At 47.9% G+C, this 18,205-nt stretch overlaps 1 protein-coding gene and 1 pseudogene across 3 annotated transcripts; both read left to right on the forward strand.

The window, feature by feature from the left end:
• The first annotated feature begins 1,512 nt into the window (after window positions 1-1,512).
• On the forward strand, window positions 1,513-17,855 carry SLC22A14 (solute carrier family 22 member 14). Of its 3 annotated transcripts, XM_037526580.2 has the most exons (12): window positions 2,001-2,098; window positions 2,208-2,300; window positions 8,568-9,071; window positions 9,702-9,892; window positions 10,101-10,255; window positions 11,171-11,339; window positions 12,315-12,435; window positions 12,686-12,783; window positions 12,992-13,206; window positions 14,909-15,017; window positions 15,650-15,862; window positions 17,473-17,855. In XM_037526580.2, the coding sequence occupies exons 3-12, from the start codon at window positions 8,568-8,570 to the stop codon at window positions 17,621-17,623; spliced, it is 1,926 nt and encodes a 641-aa protein (XP_037382477.1). In that variant the 5' UTR covers window positions 2,001-2,098; window positions 2,208-2,300; the 3' UTR covers window positions 17,624-17,855. The 3 variants fall into 3 exon arrangements, with proteins under 3 accessions (XP_037382485.1, XP_037382477.1, XP_037382474.1); XM_037526588.2 differs by lacking the exons at window positions 2,001-2,098; window positions 2,208-2,300 and adding an exon at window positions 1,513-1,674 and having other exon boundaries at window positions 9,789-9,892; XM_037526577.2 differs by lacking the exon at window positions 2,208-2,300.
• LOC119258088 (NADH dehydrogenase [ubiquinone] 1 alpha subcomplex subunit 1-like) lies at window positions 4,474-5,096 on the forward strand (annotated as a pseudogene).
• Window positions 17,856-18,205: the final 350 nt, after the last annotated feature.

Below are 18,205 nucleotides of genomic sequence, written 5' to 3' on the forward strand. Positions count from 1 at the left end.
GGCTGAAGAAAATAAACAATGTAACTTAAAAGACTATACTGCCTGGAGCATTCTGGGGACCTGGGAATGCCAAGCTCTTTACTCCTATCATCTCCCGCACCTCTTCACATTGCCCTCCCCACCCCCATGTAATCACAGCACCCCACCATTCAGGGAAGCAGATTCTTTTAGGTACTAGTCCTGCAGATGCCTCCCTTGCTGTCCCCCTTGTATATAATGAACTCCTTTGTGAAAAGACATTTCTGTGTAGGGGGGTTTGGCTCTCTGAGTGGTAAGCAAAAGAGCTGGTTTGGCCATGCAGACCCTTCCTTAGCCTCATTGGGCCTTTTGGAAGGCCAAAACACCTTCCTTAGCCTCATTGGGCCTTCTGGTCTGTTGACCTTGTTATTTTCTCCTCACTGTATCCTCTCTGATAGTAGGATGTAAGCCACCCTTTCAATTTCTGTTGAGAGATTATTTCTCTCTGTTGCCAAACCCTACACTTCAACCCTTTGGCAGTACCAACTAGAAAAGTCGTAGCAGTGAACGAGCCCCGCTGGCCCCCTGTACTCCCCCTGCACCCCAGACTGCAGGAGGTGCTAGAGTCACGCTGGGCAAGTCTGCCGTGGGGAGCACGGTCATCAGCCTCAACCAGTATTCACTCTTAACAGCACCCAGCATTCCTATCAGCTTTTAAAGATCAGTTTGTTTTCCAGCTTTCACCAGAGACTACTTCTGATTTCCACTGGGCATCCTGAGCCCTTCCTCCTACCCATAACAGATAGCTTCTCCTCCCACATGTGGCAGCTCCCCAGTCTTCCTACCACCGAATCTTTAACTTGCACCCTCCTCCCTCCACCCTCCCGCTGCAGTGAAAGAACTGTCCTGCACAACATCGGTAGTGAAGTCAAAGGTGAGCATATGACCCCAGGGCATATGACCCCAGCGCGGACAACGACAGAACAAGACCCAAAAGCAAGTACGTGCTCTGAAACAATAACCACGTTTACAGCCTGAGATTTAGAGAGTGAGAAACCGGACTTAGGGAGTGAGCAAAGTGGAGAGAGAGAGCCAGCGAGAATGAATTCACAGGCTGGCATGTGGACAGAAGTCGTCTTTTCCACTCCAGAGTGCACTGAGCAGAGATCCAGGGCCAAGCCAAAGCCTTATGTGGCAAGTTGGTGGCTTCTGCAGACGCCCATCCTCACCAGCAGCTCCACTGCCAAAGCCCCAGAAGCTTAAGTGGTTAAAAACCCCAGCAATTTAACTGCCCCCAAATCCAACAGTTTATCTGGTTGAAAGCCCAGTAATTTATCTGATCAAAGTCCCAGCAGTTGGACTAGCCAAGAGCCTCAGCAGCTTAACTGCCTAAGAGCCCAGTAGTTTGTATGTCAAAAGTCCAGCAGTTTTAACTGGTCAACAGCCCCAGCATTTCAACTGGCCAAGAGCCTCAACAGTCTAACTGCCCCAAAGCCCAGCAGATTAACTGCCAGATGCCCAGCCCCCCCCCCATTTCCCATCAGGCCCTGCTCAGGGGGGTGGGGTTGGAAAAGCTCCACCTTCTATCACATTGGTTATGAGCACCACCCACTGGCTGGAAGGCTGTGCCCGGCTCTTCCTCTCACTGGGCCACTGAGGTCTAGGTTGTTACTCAGCTCCCACCTCTGCCCCCAGGACTGGGAGCTGCTGCTGCTGGTAGGGCCTATTTCTTCTCTGATTCTGTTGCCTATAAACTCTCTCCCCATTAGGCATGGGGACCGGGGTTGGGCAAGCTGTGTCTGGAATGATGGGATAATTTCCCTCAGTGGACATGGAGTCTTTATGGGAAGGGCTGGTGCTGGTGCTCCATGTCCTGGGAGCAGTCTGTACCAAGGCATGGGATGGGTTCATGCGGGGATTTTCTCAACCTGCTCTACCCATCCTGACCTTAGGGTGTGGTCAGCTGTGCTCCTGGAGTAGAATGCTGCTCCCCACCATTCTCACACCCCCCCCGCCCCCCCCCCCCCCCCCCCCCCCCCGCCGCAGGACTCCTCCATCCCATTGTGATACCACTCCCTAGCCACCAAAGAAACCCACGGTTCCTCTTCCTAGAGTCCCGCTGGACCTGGATTGTGGTCTGGTAGGCCCTGGCTTTCGCTTGTGGTCTTATCTTTAGGGAGGAGGGGCTGGGAGGTGGTGGAGGATGGAGATTATGATGATCCTGAGAAATTGTGGGGCTGCATTCTCAGCACAGATGTGGACAGGAGCCAGCAGGAGCCGGGTCGGCTGTGGGGAGTCTGTGGAAGGAGCTGGCTGCCCTCACAGGGAGTCTGAGTTCTCAGGTGTGGCTCAGGACTGTTTCCTGCCTCAGATGGAGTGCCAGTTCTGGCTATACCTTTCTTCCCAGGACTCAGTCTCCTGTTTTTGTACATTGAGAACCAATTGCCTGGGGCCTATCCACCTGGAAAGGGTTCCTTTGGGGTCAGTAGCAGGGTCTTGTACTGGCAGAGCCCAGATGATGCTGGTGTGGGGGAAGAGGGCGGTCACTGACGGGGACCTTGCAGGAAGGGCTGGTACAGCTGGTTCCAGACCTGAAAGCGAAATCTCTGTGAGGAGACAAAGCTTCCCTCCCTGGGAGATCTGCTCTGGCCACTTCCACTCCCCTCTATGCATAACAGGGCATTAGTTTTCTGTAACTGCTGTAACAAATTACCAGAGGCTTAGTGGCTTAAAACAAGGCCCAATGCCTTGATACAGATGGTTCCCTAGTACAGATCTGCAAAACTTCTGAGTTCTGCAGGTTTCTATGAGTTTGACTTTGTTTTTTCAGTTCCACATATAAGTGATACCATGAATTATTTATGTTTGTCTTATTTCAGTTAGCATGATGCTTTCGAGATCCATCTATGTTGTCCTAACCTGCAGGGTTTCTTTTTTTGTCATAGCTAAATAATATTCTGTTGTGTACATATACCACACCTTTATGTGCTCACCCATGGGTGGACAATAGCGTTTCCATTTCTTGGCTGTTGTGATAACTGCAATGAACGTGAGAGTCCAGACATCTATTCGAGATAGTGATTGCACTTTCTTTAGCTATCTACCTAGAAGTGAGATTCTTGGATCATATAGCCTCCATATGGTTTTTCAGTGACTGCACAAATTTACATTCCTACCGATGGGTAGGAGGGTTCTTTTTTCTCTATATCCTCACTATTGGCATGCAACTATGCACTTGTGTTGTCTTTTTGATGACAGCCATTCTAATAGGCTTGAGGTCATATCTCTTTGTGGTTTTGTTTTGCATTCCTTTGGTGGTTAGTGATGTTGAGCATCTTTTCATGAACCTGTTGGCCTTTTACATGTCTCTTTGAAAAAATATCTATTCAGTTCCTTCACTTATTTTTCAATTGGATTGTTTGTTCTTTTGCTATTGAGTTGTATGAGTTTATTTATTTTGACCATTTCTAAGATGTATTTAGAGTACGTTCACATTGTTTGAGGCCATTCATCTCAAGAACTTTCTCATTTTCCCCAATTGAAACTTCGAACCCATTATACAAAAATTCCCTGTTCTTTCCTCCTCTCAGACCCTGACAACTACCATTCTATTTTATGTCCCCATTTTTTTGATTACTCTAAGTATCTCATGTAAGTGGAGTTATACATTTGCCCTTTTGTGACCGGCTTATTTAAATTAGCATATGGTCTTCAAGGTTCATCCATGTTATAGTATATATCAGAATTTCATTTATTTTGAAGGCTGAATAATCTTCCATTGTTTGTAGAGACCATATTTCGCTTCTCTACACATCCCCCAATGGACACATGTGTTGCTTCCACTTTTGGGCTATTGTAAATAATGCTACTATGAATATTGGCATGCAACTATCTGTTTGAGTTCCTACTTTCAATTATTTTGGGTTTATACCCAGAAGTTGAATTGCCAGAACAAGAGGTAATCCTATACTTTTTTGAGGAACTGCCATACTTTTCTACAGTGACTACTGTATTTTTTATATTCCCATCAGCAATGTACAAGGGTTCCAATTTCTCTTGTTTTTTGCCAATATTTGTTGTCTCTGTGTGTGTATGTCCGTGTGTATATGTGTGTGTTTTAAATAATAGCCATTCTACTGAGTTTCATGCACATATTTTGTTAAGTTTTACCTGAGTTTACATTTTCTTACTATTGTAAATGATGTCTTTCTCAACTTCTCTGTTTTAAAAAACCTTTTTTGTTTGAAATAATTTTAGAGTCACAAAAAAGTTGTAAATGGTACACTTTACCAATGTTAGCATCTTACATAACCATACAATAGTTTAAACCAGGAGTGATGTGACCTTCTCAGTGCATGATATCAAGGGTTACCTGATGTCAGTATGTCCTGTTACTGGTGATTTTTAATTTTGATCACTTGATTGAAGTGGTGTCTGCCAAGTTTCTTCATTACAAAGTTATTATTTTCCTCTTCCTACATCCTCTTCCTACATTAATAAGTGTTTTGTGGGGAGATACTTTCAGACTATGCAGACATCTGTTTCTTGTCTTTTCATCCTTGAGTTTTAATATATCCATCAATGGGGAGTTGCGATGTGGTTCGAGATCCTCCCCGGGGTCGCTGTGATGGGCGTGTGCTTGTTCATCCCCGGAGTGGCCACCGCTTTCATCCACAGGTTCTCCAATGGGGCAAGGAAAAAGGATTGCCCATTTTTCCTATCAGTGGAATTTGATGGAAAGAGACAGGCGCATCTCAGGAGTTAACCGTTACTACATGTCAAAGTGTTTGGAGACCATTGATTAAAAGAAACAGTTTCCTGATTGATGAAAAATAACTTATACACATCTAATCCTACTAGAAAATTCTGCACTACGTTAGGTAGCATGGCAAATATATTATGTAGTGCTTAATAAAAATAAAATGGAAAAGTAAAAAAAAAAATATCCATCAATGATTCTTGCCTGCAGCAATTATAACTGTGATGCTTGCCAACTGGTGACTTTCTATTTCCATGCTTCTATATTTGTTAATGCAGAATTCTACAGTCTCAATCAAAAGCACAGCAACTTATTTTCCAGATAGCAACAAACTAATATTCATTAGTTTTTCTGTGGCGTTTTTAGGGGTCTCTCTATGTTATCATATCATCTGCAAATAGTGATAGTTTTACTTCTTATTTCCCTATTTGGAGTCCTTGTATAGCTTTCCCTTGCCTAATTGCTCTAGCTAGGACATTCAGTATTACACTGAAAAGCAGTGGTAAGAGTGGACATCCTTGTTTTGTTCCAGATCTTAAAGGAAAGGCTTTCAGTTTTTCACAATTAAGACTATTAGCTGTGGGTTTGTTATACATGGCTTTTATTATGTTAAGGTGTGTTTCCTTCTATCCCAAGAATTTCTAGGGCCTTCATCATAAATGGATGTTGGACTCCATCAAATGCTTTCTCAGCATCTATTGATATGATCATATATATAGTTTTTACTTTTGTTTTCAACAAACTAATTTTAAAATTCATATGGAAAGGCAAAAGACCTAAGATAGCTAACACAATAGTGAAAAAGAATAGAGCTGGAAGACTCACATTAGCTGATTGTAAAACTTACTGTAAGTTTTAATATGTTACTATAATCAAAATAGCATGGTATCGGCAAAATAATAGCTACATAAAGTCATGGAGCAAAATAGACACATACAAATACAGTCAACTGATCAGAGAAGCTAAAGCAATTAAATCAGGATTGACATTTCAAAACTGGTACTGGAGTAATTTTATGTCCATATGCAAACAGATTAATCTATTGTACATACAACTCTTATACCCTTTATGAAAATTAACTTAAAGTAGATGATAGAACTATATGTAAAACATAAAACTATAAAACTTATACATGAAAACAGAAGAAAATTTAGGTCATTTTGGATCTGCAATGAATGTGCCAAAAGCAAAGATCTATGAAACAAAAAGGTGGTAAGTTGAGTGTTAATACAATTAAAAACTTCTGCTCTGCAAAAAGGCTGCTAAGAGAATAAAAAAACTAGACATGGGCTGGAGAAGATATCTGCAAAACATATATCTGATAAAAGACTGATACCTGAAATATACAAATAATTCAAAACTCAAGGGTAAGAAAATAAACATTCCAATTGAAAAATGAGCAAAACATCTGAAAAGATAATTCACCAAAGAAGATAGACAGATGGCCAAAAAAAGCTTTATATGCAAGATGTTTTGCATTCTTGTCATTAGGGATGGCAATTTAAACAAATGAAAAAAATGAAAGAATGAGGTGACATTGTACACCTATTACGATGAATAAAGTCCAATAAACTGTTCATACCAATTGCTGGCTAGGATGCAGAACAAGAATTCTTATTCATTGCTCGTGGGAGTGCAAAATGGTACAGTTTGGCAGTTTCTTACAAAGATAAACATAGTTTTAGCATATGATCCAGCATTTGTGTTCCTAGGTATTTACCCAACTGATTTGAAAATTATGTCCCTATTAAAACCTGCAAACAAATGTTTATAGCAGCTTTATTCACAATTGCCAAACACTGGAAGCAACCAAGATGCCCTTCAATAGGTCAATGGATAAACAAACTATATACATGGATATAGTAGAATACTATTTAGTAAAAGACCTATTAGGCCATACGAAGACATGAATGGTCCCTAAGTGCATATCACTGAGTGATAGGAGCCATTCTTAACTATTCCAGCTATATGATATTCTGGAAAAGACAAGATATATAGTAAAGACATCAATGGTTGGCAAGCATTGGAGAGGAGAGAGGAAGGTTTACTAGGTGGAGCACAGGAGAATTTTTTAGCACAGTGAAATTCCTGTCTGATAGTCTAATGGTGGATCCATGACCTATGCATTTGTCAAAACATGTAGAATTTTATAGTTCAAAGAGTGAACCCCAACATGTATAAGTTTTTTAAATAACTAAGAGATTGAAAGATCCCAGGATGGAATGCAGACTGTGACAGATGATTGTAACTGTATTACAAATGTATGAAAAAAAATACAAGAATTTTTAATGCAGCTCTTTTATAGTGACTTCTAATTTAATTGCATTGAAATCAGAAGAGAGGTCTATATGATGGCTATTCTTTGAAATTTCTTGAGGTTTGCTTTATTGCCTAGTATGTGGTCAAGATTTGCAAATGCTCCAAGCAGGCGTGAGAAAAATCTGTATTCCTTGTATGGGAACTGCTCTATGTTCTGTATCAGGCAGTTCTGACATCTACAGTCTAAATCTTTTCCTTGTTCCTCTTGACTCAGAATGGCTTGCCTTCTTATGTCTGACAATCTCTGTTTTGGGTTATTTGAAAGTCCTGCAAGCTTAACTTGGAGAAATTTTCCTTCACAGAAGACTTGCTGCTGCTTTTGCTGGTAGCTCAGGGGTGCCCCAACCCAGAACCTCTTCAGTTCTGCTGAGGGTTTTTTTTTTTAAGATTTATTTTTATTTATTTTTATTTATACTGTATTGGGGTGTAGTCAGAGGCACGGGGAGGGGGGGGTGAGAGAATTCACTGGAGACAGAGCGGGGAGCAGAACAGTCAGATGAACCAAAAACACTGCTGAGGGGAGCAGCGGGCAAGACAGGAGAGGTCTGCCATGCCATGTGGGTTTCTCCCTGGCCGCCTGGGAATCGAACCTGCCTTGCAGAGGCTGCAGACAGTGTCACAGTGGAGGCTCTGCTGAGGGTTTTGACTCATAAACGGTTGTAAGTTTAGTTCCCCTTCTGTGCTACTGTTTCAAGGTACCATCCTTAATTGACAGTGTGATCATGCTCCACACAGCCAATGTAGCTAACTTCCCTGTTTGGCTTTGTTCTGCTATATATCACTATCCTTTGGTGCTCCACTGCACCAACCCTAGTTCCCCATTTTTAACCCAGGCTTCCAGTTTCCCACTTTGCCTCAGTTCCTGCTCATTTCCTATCCAGATTTTTTAATTTTTTTTGAAGGAATTGTCCCTAGTAACCTCTGCTACCTTGCAAGGCACAAATGGTGCCTCATTATGTGTGTAAAGTTGTAGGAGAGCTCCTCAGAATTTATTCATGACAATAGATGCATAGTATTGCCTAAAAAATTTAAAAAGTGGGCCTCCCTGGTGGCACAGGGTTAAGTCTTGGCACTATCAAGCTATCGCCAGCTACTGCAGCACGGTCCACATGGCACACGCAGCAGACCTCTCCTGTCTCGCCCGCTGCTCCCCTCAGCAGTGCATTTCAGCAGATCTGCCTGTTCTGTTCCCTACTCTGTCTCTGGTGAATCCTCTTACCTCCCGCTCCTCTGGCCTTCACACCATTTCTTGTATGCATGAATAAATAAAATAAATCTTTTAAAATATAAATAAAACATTAAGAAAGTATTAAATATGCTAAAATTTGGTTGGGTGGGTCAATAGGTAGATCATAATAACACATTATGTTAACTAAGGAACTTCCAAAACAGAACTACAAAGAACATCAAGGTTGCAATCATATTGTTTCAAGTCAGAGGGGCCAGTTTTCTGGTCAGTGACCCCTCTGCTGGTCTCTCATGCCTGGGGGTTTTATCAGCAGAGACTGAGCTGCATCCTTTCTTTAAACAGATGGCAGAGGAAACCAACTCCAAGGCCTCCCAGACTTCTCCCAGGAAGTTGAGTCATGATACATCAAAACGCTCCCATTTCTGGGTGCTGGAAATGCTGTTACAGAGATTGAGCTCCCTAGACACTAAGCAGGATGACAAGTTTGCCCACATCCTGAATGCGGTGGGGGAGTTTGGCACATTCCAGCGGAGGCTGGTGGCCCTCACCTTCATCCCCATCAGCCTATCGGCCTTCTTCAGTTTTGTTGACTACTTCGTGTTCACAGCCCAGAAACCCTATTGCAATACCAGCTGGATACTGGCAGTCGGCCCCAATCTATCAATGGCTGAGCAGCTGAATCTGACTCTGCCCAGAGAACCCAATGGCAGTTTCCTGACGTGTCTCATGTACTTGCCTGTGACCTGGAGTCTAGATTCTATCATCCATTTTGGCCTCAACGATACAGTATCATGCCAAGATGGATGGATTTACCCTTATGCCCAGGAGCGATCCCTGATCAATGAGGTATGTCTTGTCCTGAGTTATCTGTAACTATCCCGTGTGCGCAGAGCTGTGCCCTCATGGAATAGCTGAGGAAACTGAGACTAAGGAGGGGCAGCAATTGGTCTAAGGTCAACCTGCAGGCCTAGGGCCAGGGCCAGGATTCCTGCTGCCCAGCCCTGGCCTCTCACCTCTCTTAGCCAGCTAAGGTGGGTTGGGGTAGGGGTAGGTGTCACATGGCTGGGTTTGCCATCTGTCCAGTGAGTTGCGGCTGCAGTTGTGACTCTGCCCCCTGAACAAATACGGAACTGGGGGATGAGGCAGCTTTGAGCAGGTACCTCTTACAGAGTGTCTGAACTTAAGCTGTAACCTGGGCCCTTCACAGCACAGACCTTCCCCATAGGAATCTCTAAGTAATAAGTTGGGTCCCAGCTTCTGTATTTGGGGAAAGGGTTAGGAACCCTATTCTGCCTCTGTTCATATCCCTCTCCAGTTACACCCCATCTTGGCCTGTGCCTTTCACTTCTCTCTTGTGGCTTACCTCCCAGAGCCTGCCAAGTGCAGGATAGGATGTGGGGTGCAGAGGTAACAGAGCTGAGGCATGCTGTACACACAGTTACCTGCCTATCTGCCTTGCATCCTTTTTACTTAAAGGCCCACCCTGGGGCCAGTTCAGTCTCTGGATCCAGAAGACCGATCTTGGGTGGAGGCCAGTGGCCAATCCCTGTGTCTAACCCTCAGTTTGACTTGGTGTGTGACAAGAAATCGAATTGGGATATCGTGCAGACCATATTCTGGTCAGGGATCCTGATAGGATCTATCATCTTCGGGTTCATAAGTGACAAGTGAGTCTCTTGGATTTCCCTCTTGTCCCAGGGATGCTCCTGCTTCTCCTCATGGGCATTCAGAGCTGTAGAGTCTCGAGCTGGGGGAGGTGAGGGTGGAGGTGCCATGGAGGCCGGTGGAGTAGCTCAGGGCCTGGCCACGGGTGCAGGCCTTGGGCCAGTCAGGGAGGTCCATGTGCTTGGAGCAGCCTCCCTTTGGCGCCCACAGGCTGGGCCGCTACCCTTCCATCCTGCTCTCGCTGCTGGGACTGATCATCTTCGGCTTCGGGACAGCTTTTGTCAGGAGCTTTCACCAGTATCTCTTCTTCCGCTTCGGCGTGTCCCAGGCGGTGATAGGCTACCTCATCAGCAGCGTGTCTTTAGGTGAGACTGTGGGGGCAGGGCTGATGCATGGGAGTGGGGCTGGCACTTGCTGCTCTGTGGCCGAGAGGTTGGGTAGTTGCCACCTTCTCTGGTTGTCTGGAGATGCTAGAGAATCTGTGACCCGACCATCTCCCAGCCTCATTCTCTAGCCTACCTCCTCATATGCCTTGAGTCCCTTCCACCTGTACCCTGCCATTGCTGATACTTATTGAACCCTTAAGAAGGGCCAGGTGAGTGCTAAGCCCTTGTTATGCAGTCTTGTCTCATCCTGAGTGCCTTAGTAGTTAACTGGGGAGGAGTTTGAGCCTCAGGAAGCTAACCAGCTTGCTCTAGGTCACAGGGCAGCTACAGTTAAGTGAAGGAACTGGGTTTTACTCCAGGTCTGTGTGGTGAGAAAGCCCAAGTGCCCATACCCTCATTCTGCCTCACAGCTGCTATTACCTGGTGTACACAGGGTCCCTAACAGGAGACCTCTTCTCACTGGGAGCTTGCCAGAGCCCAGACAGCCAGAAACAGGTCCTCTACAGAGCCCTAGGCTAGGTGGCCAAAGCACGGATGCACTAAGAGCAAAGATAAGGGCACTGATCCCTTGCCTCTCCCGCTGTCGGGCCATACATGTGAGGTACTGTGCCCCACCCAGGCTGTCTCAACGAGCGAGGCCTGTGGTCACGCTGGAGGGGTTCAGAGGGAGTGGCCAGGTTGAGAAGAATGGACTGGAGGTTATTAATGTGATTGGGAGGTCAGGCAAGGGGTCTTGTGTGTGCCCCACCAGGGCACAGAGGTGCCCTGACTATCTCTCGACCTAGGCAGATCATGAGCAGGCAGAAAAACAGCTGCCCAGTCAGAAGGCTGGGTATAAGGGCAGCCCTGGGGCCCTGACCTAACTGTTATTTTGTCTGCTTGGCCTCTGAACAGCCTCTGAGTGGCTGGTGGGCAAGCACCGGGCCCATGCCATCATCCTGGAAAACTGCTTTTTCACTGTGGGGATCATATTCCTGACAGCGCTTGCCTACAGCCTGCCACACTGGCGCCTGCTATTCCTGGTGGGCGGAGCGCCTGTGTTTCCCCTCATCTTCTATATCTGGTGAGCAAACACATACAGGGCGCCCACAGGGGTGGAGTCTGATGAGCTGGAGATTGAGGGGTGTAGAGGGTCCTTGAAGAGATGGGATGTTAGAATTTTTCCTGGGAGAAAGCCCATGTGGATGGGATGAGAAAGAACCAAGGGCAGAGCTTCTGACACGTGGCATTAACTGCCCTCAGAGGAGAACTCAAAAAGATGTCAGAGAGGTGGTCAGAAAACAAGAAGGAAAGGTGTCGAAAGGCAAAAGTTCAAGGACAGTGGAGTGGTCAGAGTTGAAGGCAAGAAAAGGGAGACCGTGGAAGGGTCTTGGCCTTGGTGACCTTGAGGTGGTGTCAGCGCAGGGGCAGGGGGTTGAGGAGTGAGCAGGAGCCAGGAAATCGGAGCCATCCAGGAGCTGACTCTGACAGCGATGGATTGTTGGAAGGGAAAGTGATGACTTCTATGAGCAGCTAAGACAGGGCCAAGGAAGGGTGTCTGCTTTCTTGTTTTGTTTTGTTTTGTTTTGTTTTGTTTTGTTTTGTTTTGTTTTGTTTTGTTTAATGTAGAGGAGTCACAGACAGGAATCTGGGATTGAAGCTATAAAGGGACAACTGATGGAGCAAGAGAAGGAGGGACCAAGAACAGGAACAAAATGGCACTACTAACTGGGCAGGTGGTGAAAGGAGAGGAACAGAAGAGAAGGAACAGATACCTGTGTTAAAGGCTAGGGAGTTTGATGTGTGAGGAAATAATCACGTTTAATCCTGATAACCCATTTACTCTTTACAACGCTGAAAGATAGTGTGGGTCTAATGTTCTGGGGAAGGAGGAGTTGGGGAGTCTCTGTAGAGAGCACGGAAGTGTTGGCATGTCCTAATGTTCCAGGCAGTATCTTTGTGCCCACCTCATGCCCGAGCAGCATGTTCATAGCTGTGGCTGGGCTGGGGCTGACGTGGGTCTCTGGGGCATCTATGAGAGAGAAGGTGGGTCATGCAGGATTCTCCCAGAGTCGCCGCGGTGGCTGATGATGAAGGGGAAGGTGGAGGAGGCCAAGAAGGTGCTGTGCTATGCCGCTTATGTGAACAAGAAGACCATTCCTATAAGTCTGCTGGACAAGGTAAGCGCTTCAGGCCTGGAGTAGGTCTGGCCAGGGGCTGTAGAAAGTTCTCTCCCCCTCCTCCTTTTCAGCCCAGAGGATGTGCCCAACTCGCTGCTTGAGAATGGTGACAGCAAATTTGAACCTTGGGAGGGAAGGCCAGAGGCTGGGCTGGTACTGTGGAGGCCAGGTGGGCTTTGTGGATCCTGTAAATGTGGGGAGCAAACCCAGGTCTCAGTCCTGTCTCTGGCTTGCCCTGTTTGTCCTATAGTTACATATTTCCAGCAAAAATGTGACTGAGGCCTCTGTCCTGGACTTCTGTAGCAATAGTTACCTCCGCAAGGTTGTCTTGGCGATGCTGTGCGTGTGGTGAGTACCCAGGAATGGGGGTGACCCAGTCACGAAGAAAGAGGGGCCTAGGACACACTGGCTGAGGCCACAGACCCAAATCTCTGCTCATTTCTCTCCTCCATTCCCACCTGCCCCTCCCCTTTGCCTCAGTCTTTACTCCCTACCCCTTTCTCTGAGTATCTGTGCGTAGGCCTCTCTGAGTGTCTCTCTCCTGCCTTTGTTCCAGGTTTACTGTTGCTTACAACTACAGTCTGCTGAACTTCCAGAGAAAGGATTTCAGCACCAACATTTACTTCATGATGCTGATCCCCAGCATCATGAATGTGCCCGCCTGGCTGGGCTGCATCTTTCTCCTTGAGCAGATAGGGAGGAAGAAGAGCCTGGTTTTGACTTTCTTCCAAGGCTGTCTCTTGTGCTTGGTTAGCCTTTTCATGTACCCAGGTAAATCTCCTTCAACCCCCTCCTCCTGCTTTTCCTCAAACCAGCCTTCATGCCTCCTGCCCCTGTCAGCAAGACACCCAGGGAGTCAGCCTCCTGACCCAAAGCCCACCCAGCCGGCAGAGGCCCTTGCACCTCCCAAGAGGGCACTAATCACACAGTCCACTTTAGGGGCGTGTCCCAAGACAAGACGAGTGCTCGCACTCCCTCAGAGGCCATGTGAGAAGGCTTGTTACAAAAAAAAAAAAAAAGTCCTTCCACTGTTACACCAGGCCCTGCCTCTCATCTGTAGCATCTGCTTAGGAAATGCCTGTTACCTGTAACTTCATCAGGAAAAAATGGCCTCTGCCTGCCCCCTAAAATTGAGTGTAACATAGGGCTAAGCTCTCAGGAACAGCTCTGGCAGGGAGGCCCTCCTTCCCAGGGGGGCACAGTACCATCACTCTATGGGTTCAGGACAGTGAATATGGCTCTGGTCACAGGGCTAGTGAGTAGCCCTGGGTCTCCCTCACCCCCATTTCTCTGAGGGCTGGAATTATGTGTCTTGACCAGAACTTTCCTCTCCCAGATGTTGGCAGTGTTGACTGGTTGAAACGAAGTGGGGAAACGAATTCATTATTACATTTCTATTGCTTGGTGGGTTTTTTTTTTTTTTTGGGGGGGGGGTTTAAGATTTATTTATTTATTTATACAAGCACTGGGTACAGTCAGAAGCGCGGGAGGGTGAGAGAATCCACCAGAGCCAGAGCGGGGAGCAGAACAGGCAGAACGAGGAAACACACTGCTGAGGGGAGCAGCAGGCAGCAGGAGAGGTCTCCTGCGCCATGTGGGACCCTCGCCCAGCAGCCGGGGATCGAACCTGCACTGCAGAGGCTGCAGGCAGCTTCGCAACCCGGCACTCAACCGCTGTGCCACCAGGGAGGCCCAGGTTTTTTTTTTTTCTTTAAGTGGACCTCTAACAAGTCAAACAAATGTTTAAAATTCTTAAATGTGTGAGCGAAATCAAAAATAGAGTCACTAATAGATAAAACTGAATCTTTGATTTCATGCCAACCCCAAGCAAATCAGGAACCAAAACAGGGCATGGGACTGGGGTAGGGTCCAGCAGAGGCCGATGAATGTGCTGCAAACTCCTGGCTTTGGGTCGGTGAGCAGGGGATCCAGCTCTCTGTCCCCACAGACCTGGATGATGCCTTCCTTATTCCATGTACACCTCCATCTGCCCAGTCAGGCATCCTGGAATGTCTAGCTTCTGCCCTGTCCACCTTACAGAAGATGAAGGGGAAGGCTGGAGGGCCCTGAGCAGGGAGCCCAGCACACAGGACGCAGGCCTGGCACTGAGTGGATGCTCAAGGAGAAGCAGGGGGTAGGGTGGGGGAGCTGCCTCTTCGTGAGAAGGTGGAAGGCAGGAGAGAACCCGGAGGAAGAGGTGTGGGGGCTGGAGAGGCCACAGGGGTCCCAGTGCGACCTCCTCCTACCCCACTGAATAACTCCTACCACGGATGGGCCAAGTCTCAGCCTGGCTGGGTCTCATGCAGACTGCCCCTCCTCTGACTAAATGCTTGAGTCAGCCAACCCATGACCAGGGACTGGACTGTTCAGTTGCCTTCTGAGAGGGGCAGAGGGAGGGCCGAGAGCAGGGGTGGGCCTCCTAGAGAGGAGGTTGGCCCTCCTCACCTCAGAGGGTCACTTTGTTTGGCCATAGAGTGGAAATCCATATTCACCTTGTTGGTCATATTCGGCGAGTTCAGCCTGATAGCCTCATTCGCTGTGCTCTTAGTCTACTCTGTGGAGCTCCTCCCCACCGTCCTCAGGTAAGGGCCTGGTGGGTAAAGGCCCTGGGGACAGGGGAGAGAGAGACAGTCCCAAGATGAGCAAGAGCAGCCTCGAGCTGGACCTTCACCGGTTGACCAGCAGTGTGCTAAGTGGTTCGCAAGGATTACCCATTTAACCCTCACCACCCCAAAATCCCTGGATGCCATCATTAGCCCTATTTCAGACAACGGAATCAGAGTGAGATAGGTAACAGCTCAAGATGAGACAGAGCAAGTGCAGAGTTGGGTTGGGCCTCAGACAGGCGGACTCTGGTCCGCACCTTGCACTCACAGCCTGGAATGGTGTGGGCCTCTCTGAGGCTCGGGCCTTACACCACGGGGCCCCTTGGTTGTCAGCAAAATCCTCCTATCCGCCCAGCTTGGCTGCCCACGTCTTCCCCACACACCACACAGTACAATGTGGGTCTTACTTCTCCCGCCCCTGAGCCCATGGAGTAGGCCCAGAGGAAGTTACTACCTACTTTGAGTCAATGGAGAACTCAATTCTCCAAGGTGGCACAGTAAGTTGGGTGAGGGTGGACACAGGAGGGTTTGGGAGAGCTGTTTCTTCCATCCTGCTCGACCACTTGGGTCTACAAGGTGCCCCAGATGAACTCTCACCTCTCTTCCAGGACTACGGGTCTGGGGCTGGTGACTCTGGTCTCGGCAGCTGGAGTCATCATGTCCTTGATGCTCATCAGTCAGGATGAAAGCTTCCTACCCAGCTTTCTCTGCTGTTTCTCAGCCACCCTGGCCTTGCTGCTCTGCTTCCTGCTGCCGGAAACGCAAAATCAGCCCCTCTTCGATAGCCTCCCCTCTTCGGAGCACTTAACCACAAAGAAAAGGTAGGTGCAAGGTCCCTGGGCTTTGATCAGCACAGGACCGGATTCTTCAGCCTTTGGTACTGAGAGTATGTTGGGAATTGCCCAACCCTGCCTCTTTGCCAGAAGGTCCTGTGACAAGGGGCTGCTCTCTATTCATGACAGTTTCCCCATCTTGTCTAGATGCCAACATCCACCTCTGCCCAGCCTCTGCCAGCTCCTGCTCCACACCTGGCTCTCCTGCCAGGTGGGGCCAGGCCGTCTCCCTCCAGCTGCCTGTCTGGAGTGGGGTGCTCACTCAGAGCTGTCCTCCAGCACACTCTGGAGAGTCCCCTTCCAGGGCACGGGAGGCTGGCTTGGAAGAAGCTCTCTGAGTGCTTCTCCTTTCCTGTCTGAACCCTCGCTCCTCAAAAAGGATCAGTCTTTATTCATGACTCCACAGGAGTTCCTAGCCTCTGGTCTTTTAAGCACCCCTGGAGAAGACTTGTCATGATTGGTAGAACCACCCCTCTGGGATTTGGGTGCACAGAGCCCATCACTCCCCTGGGGCTGAGGGAGCCAAGCACCAGTGATGGGCAGAGGCTGCCTGATGTCTCCAGTGCCCTCTGCTCCTACCCCAGGGGTTGCAGCCTTTAGTCTTCTCCTGCTTCCTTCTCACCATCCTGACTTTCCTTCCCTCCCTCCTCAAGTTCTCACTGATACATCAGCACTAGGCATTGTGCTAGAGCTGGACTATCAGAGGAAAGAGGTCCCTGACCTTAAGCAAGTCATAGTTTATGGGAAACAGATATACAAACTAATGGGCTCTGATAGAGGCATGTGCAGGACCCTTAGGTGCCCCAGGAGGGAGTAATTTTAGTTTGAGCTGTTGGGACAGGTTTCACAGAGGAAGTGATACTTGGATAGGACTTTGAAGGATGAATAGGAGTTTGCCCCATTGTGGAGACAGGGAGTACAATGCAGCAGAATAACAGCACACTAGCTCAGAACACAGAGAGCCAAGGGCCTGGAGTTCTATCTCTACCACTTCCTAGCATGTGTACAGAGAAGTCACCTAATGCTTCTGGAACTGTTTCTTCATTTGCAAAATGGAATGATAGCAGTATACTGACAATAGCAAATACTTATTGAGCATTTATCTCGTGAGGTACTGTTCTATACATGCCTTTTCACACTGAATCCTCACAACCCATGCAAAGTAGATCTTGTCACTATCTCCTATTTTACAGGTTAAAAAAAATGGGGGCACAGAGAGGTAGAGCCAGGAAGCCTAGCCTTCTTTCCTCATAGGGCCTTGGGGAGGATTAAGCCCACAAAAACCAGGGGGCACACTATCTGACATGGCGCAAATGCTCAATGAATACCTGTGAGGAAGATGGTGGGCAGAACTTCAAAGATGTAGAACTAGGGCCAGGAGAGAGGAGGGCCTGGCTAGGAGATGGAACAAAATCGGTCCTGGAGGCCAAGGTTACTCCCAGGCATGTGGTGAAGCTTGGGTGGGGACCTGCAGGCATGGGGCAGCCCACCTCTCAGGAATGCTGAGCCCAGCATGGCTGTAGCTGCCTCAGAGTTGCTGCTCTACTCAGCTCCCCCCAAAAATGCAGCTCATTATTTGTTCTCTAATGGCTTCTAAGGCCTCCGTCCCTGGAGAAGACCGATGACGTCACAGATGGTTATATCACTAAAGAAACGGCCACGAACACCATTCTCAATGCCACAAAGGAGAATTTCAACTCAGACTCTTTCTCCAGCACGAGGCATACCTACGAGGACATAGACTCATAGGCAGAGGAGGAAGCTGTCTGAGGGCAGGCCCTAGATGATCTCGGATTGGAGTTAAGTGGCTGGGTGGGGCCATGGATTCCAGGCCATGAATGCCAGGCCTAGTCCAGCTTGGGGAACAGTGCCAATCCTGCTCTGAGGCCAGCCTTCGAGATCCAAAACTTACCCCTTCTTGGGGAGTGAGGGTGTGTTTCATTCTAATAAAGGTAACATGTTGGACTTGAGATGGCTAGGTCAAAACTGGCTGTGTCTGGACAACCCAGAGGCTCAGACATGGAGGATGGTGGGTCACACCAGCTCCCCAGCATCCTTGGTGTCCTTAGGTAACCCTGGTGGGCAGCAAGGAGTTCTCTGGATGGGGTGTTGAGGGTGGGGCACATCTGTGAGGGCCAGCAGTGGGCAAGCACATGAGGCCGCCATGCCACCCACATCCTCTGGTCCAGGCATTTGGCCATGTGGGTGGGGACTTCCAGCTCAAGCTTCCAAGCTGCACTGTGTGCACCTATCAAGGAAGGCATGGAATGTAAAGGAATGGTGAGAACTTGGCCTATTTGTACCATTGCACAAGACTTGCTCACTCTGTTT

This window comes from Talpa occidentalis, unplaced genomic scaffold (genome assembly GCF_014898055.3).
Source record: "Talpa occidentalis isolate TD23 unplaced genomic scaffold, MPIMG_talOcc4v2.1 talOcc4.10, whole genome shotgun sequence".
Taxonomy (NCBI): domain Eukaryota; kingdom Metazoa; phylum Chordata; class Mammalia; order Eulipotyphla; family Talpidae; genus Talpa; species Talpa occidentalis.

Coding starts and splice junctions, on each gene's coding strand:
- SLC22A14 (XM_037526580.2), top strand. CDS start 8,568: ATGGCAGAGGAAACCAACTCCAAGGCCTCCCAGACTTCTCCCAGGAAG. Junction 12,784..12,991: donor TTGGCGATGCTGTGCGTGTG/GTGAGTACCCAG, acceptor CCTTTGTTCCAG/GTTTACTGTTGCTTACAACT. Junction 13,207..14,908: donor TAGCCTTTTCATGTACCCAG/GTAAATCTCCTT, acceptor GTTTGGCCATAG/AGTGGAAATCCATATTCACC.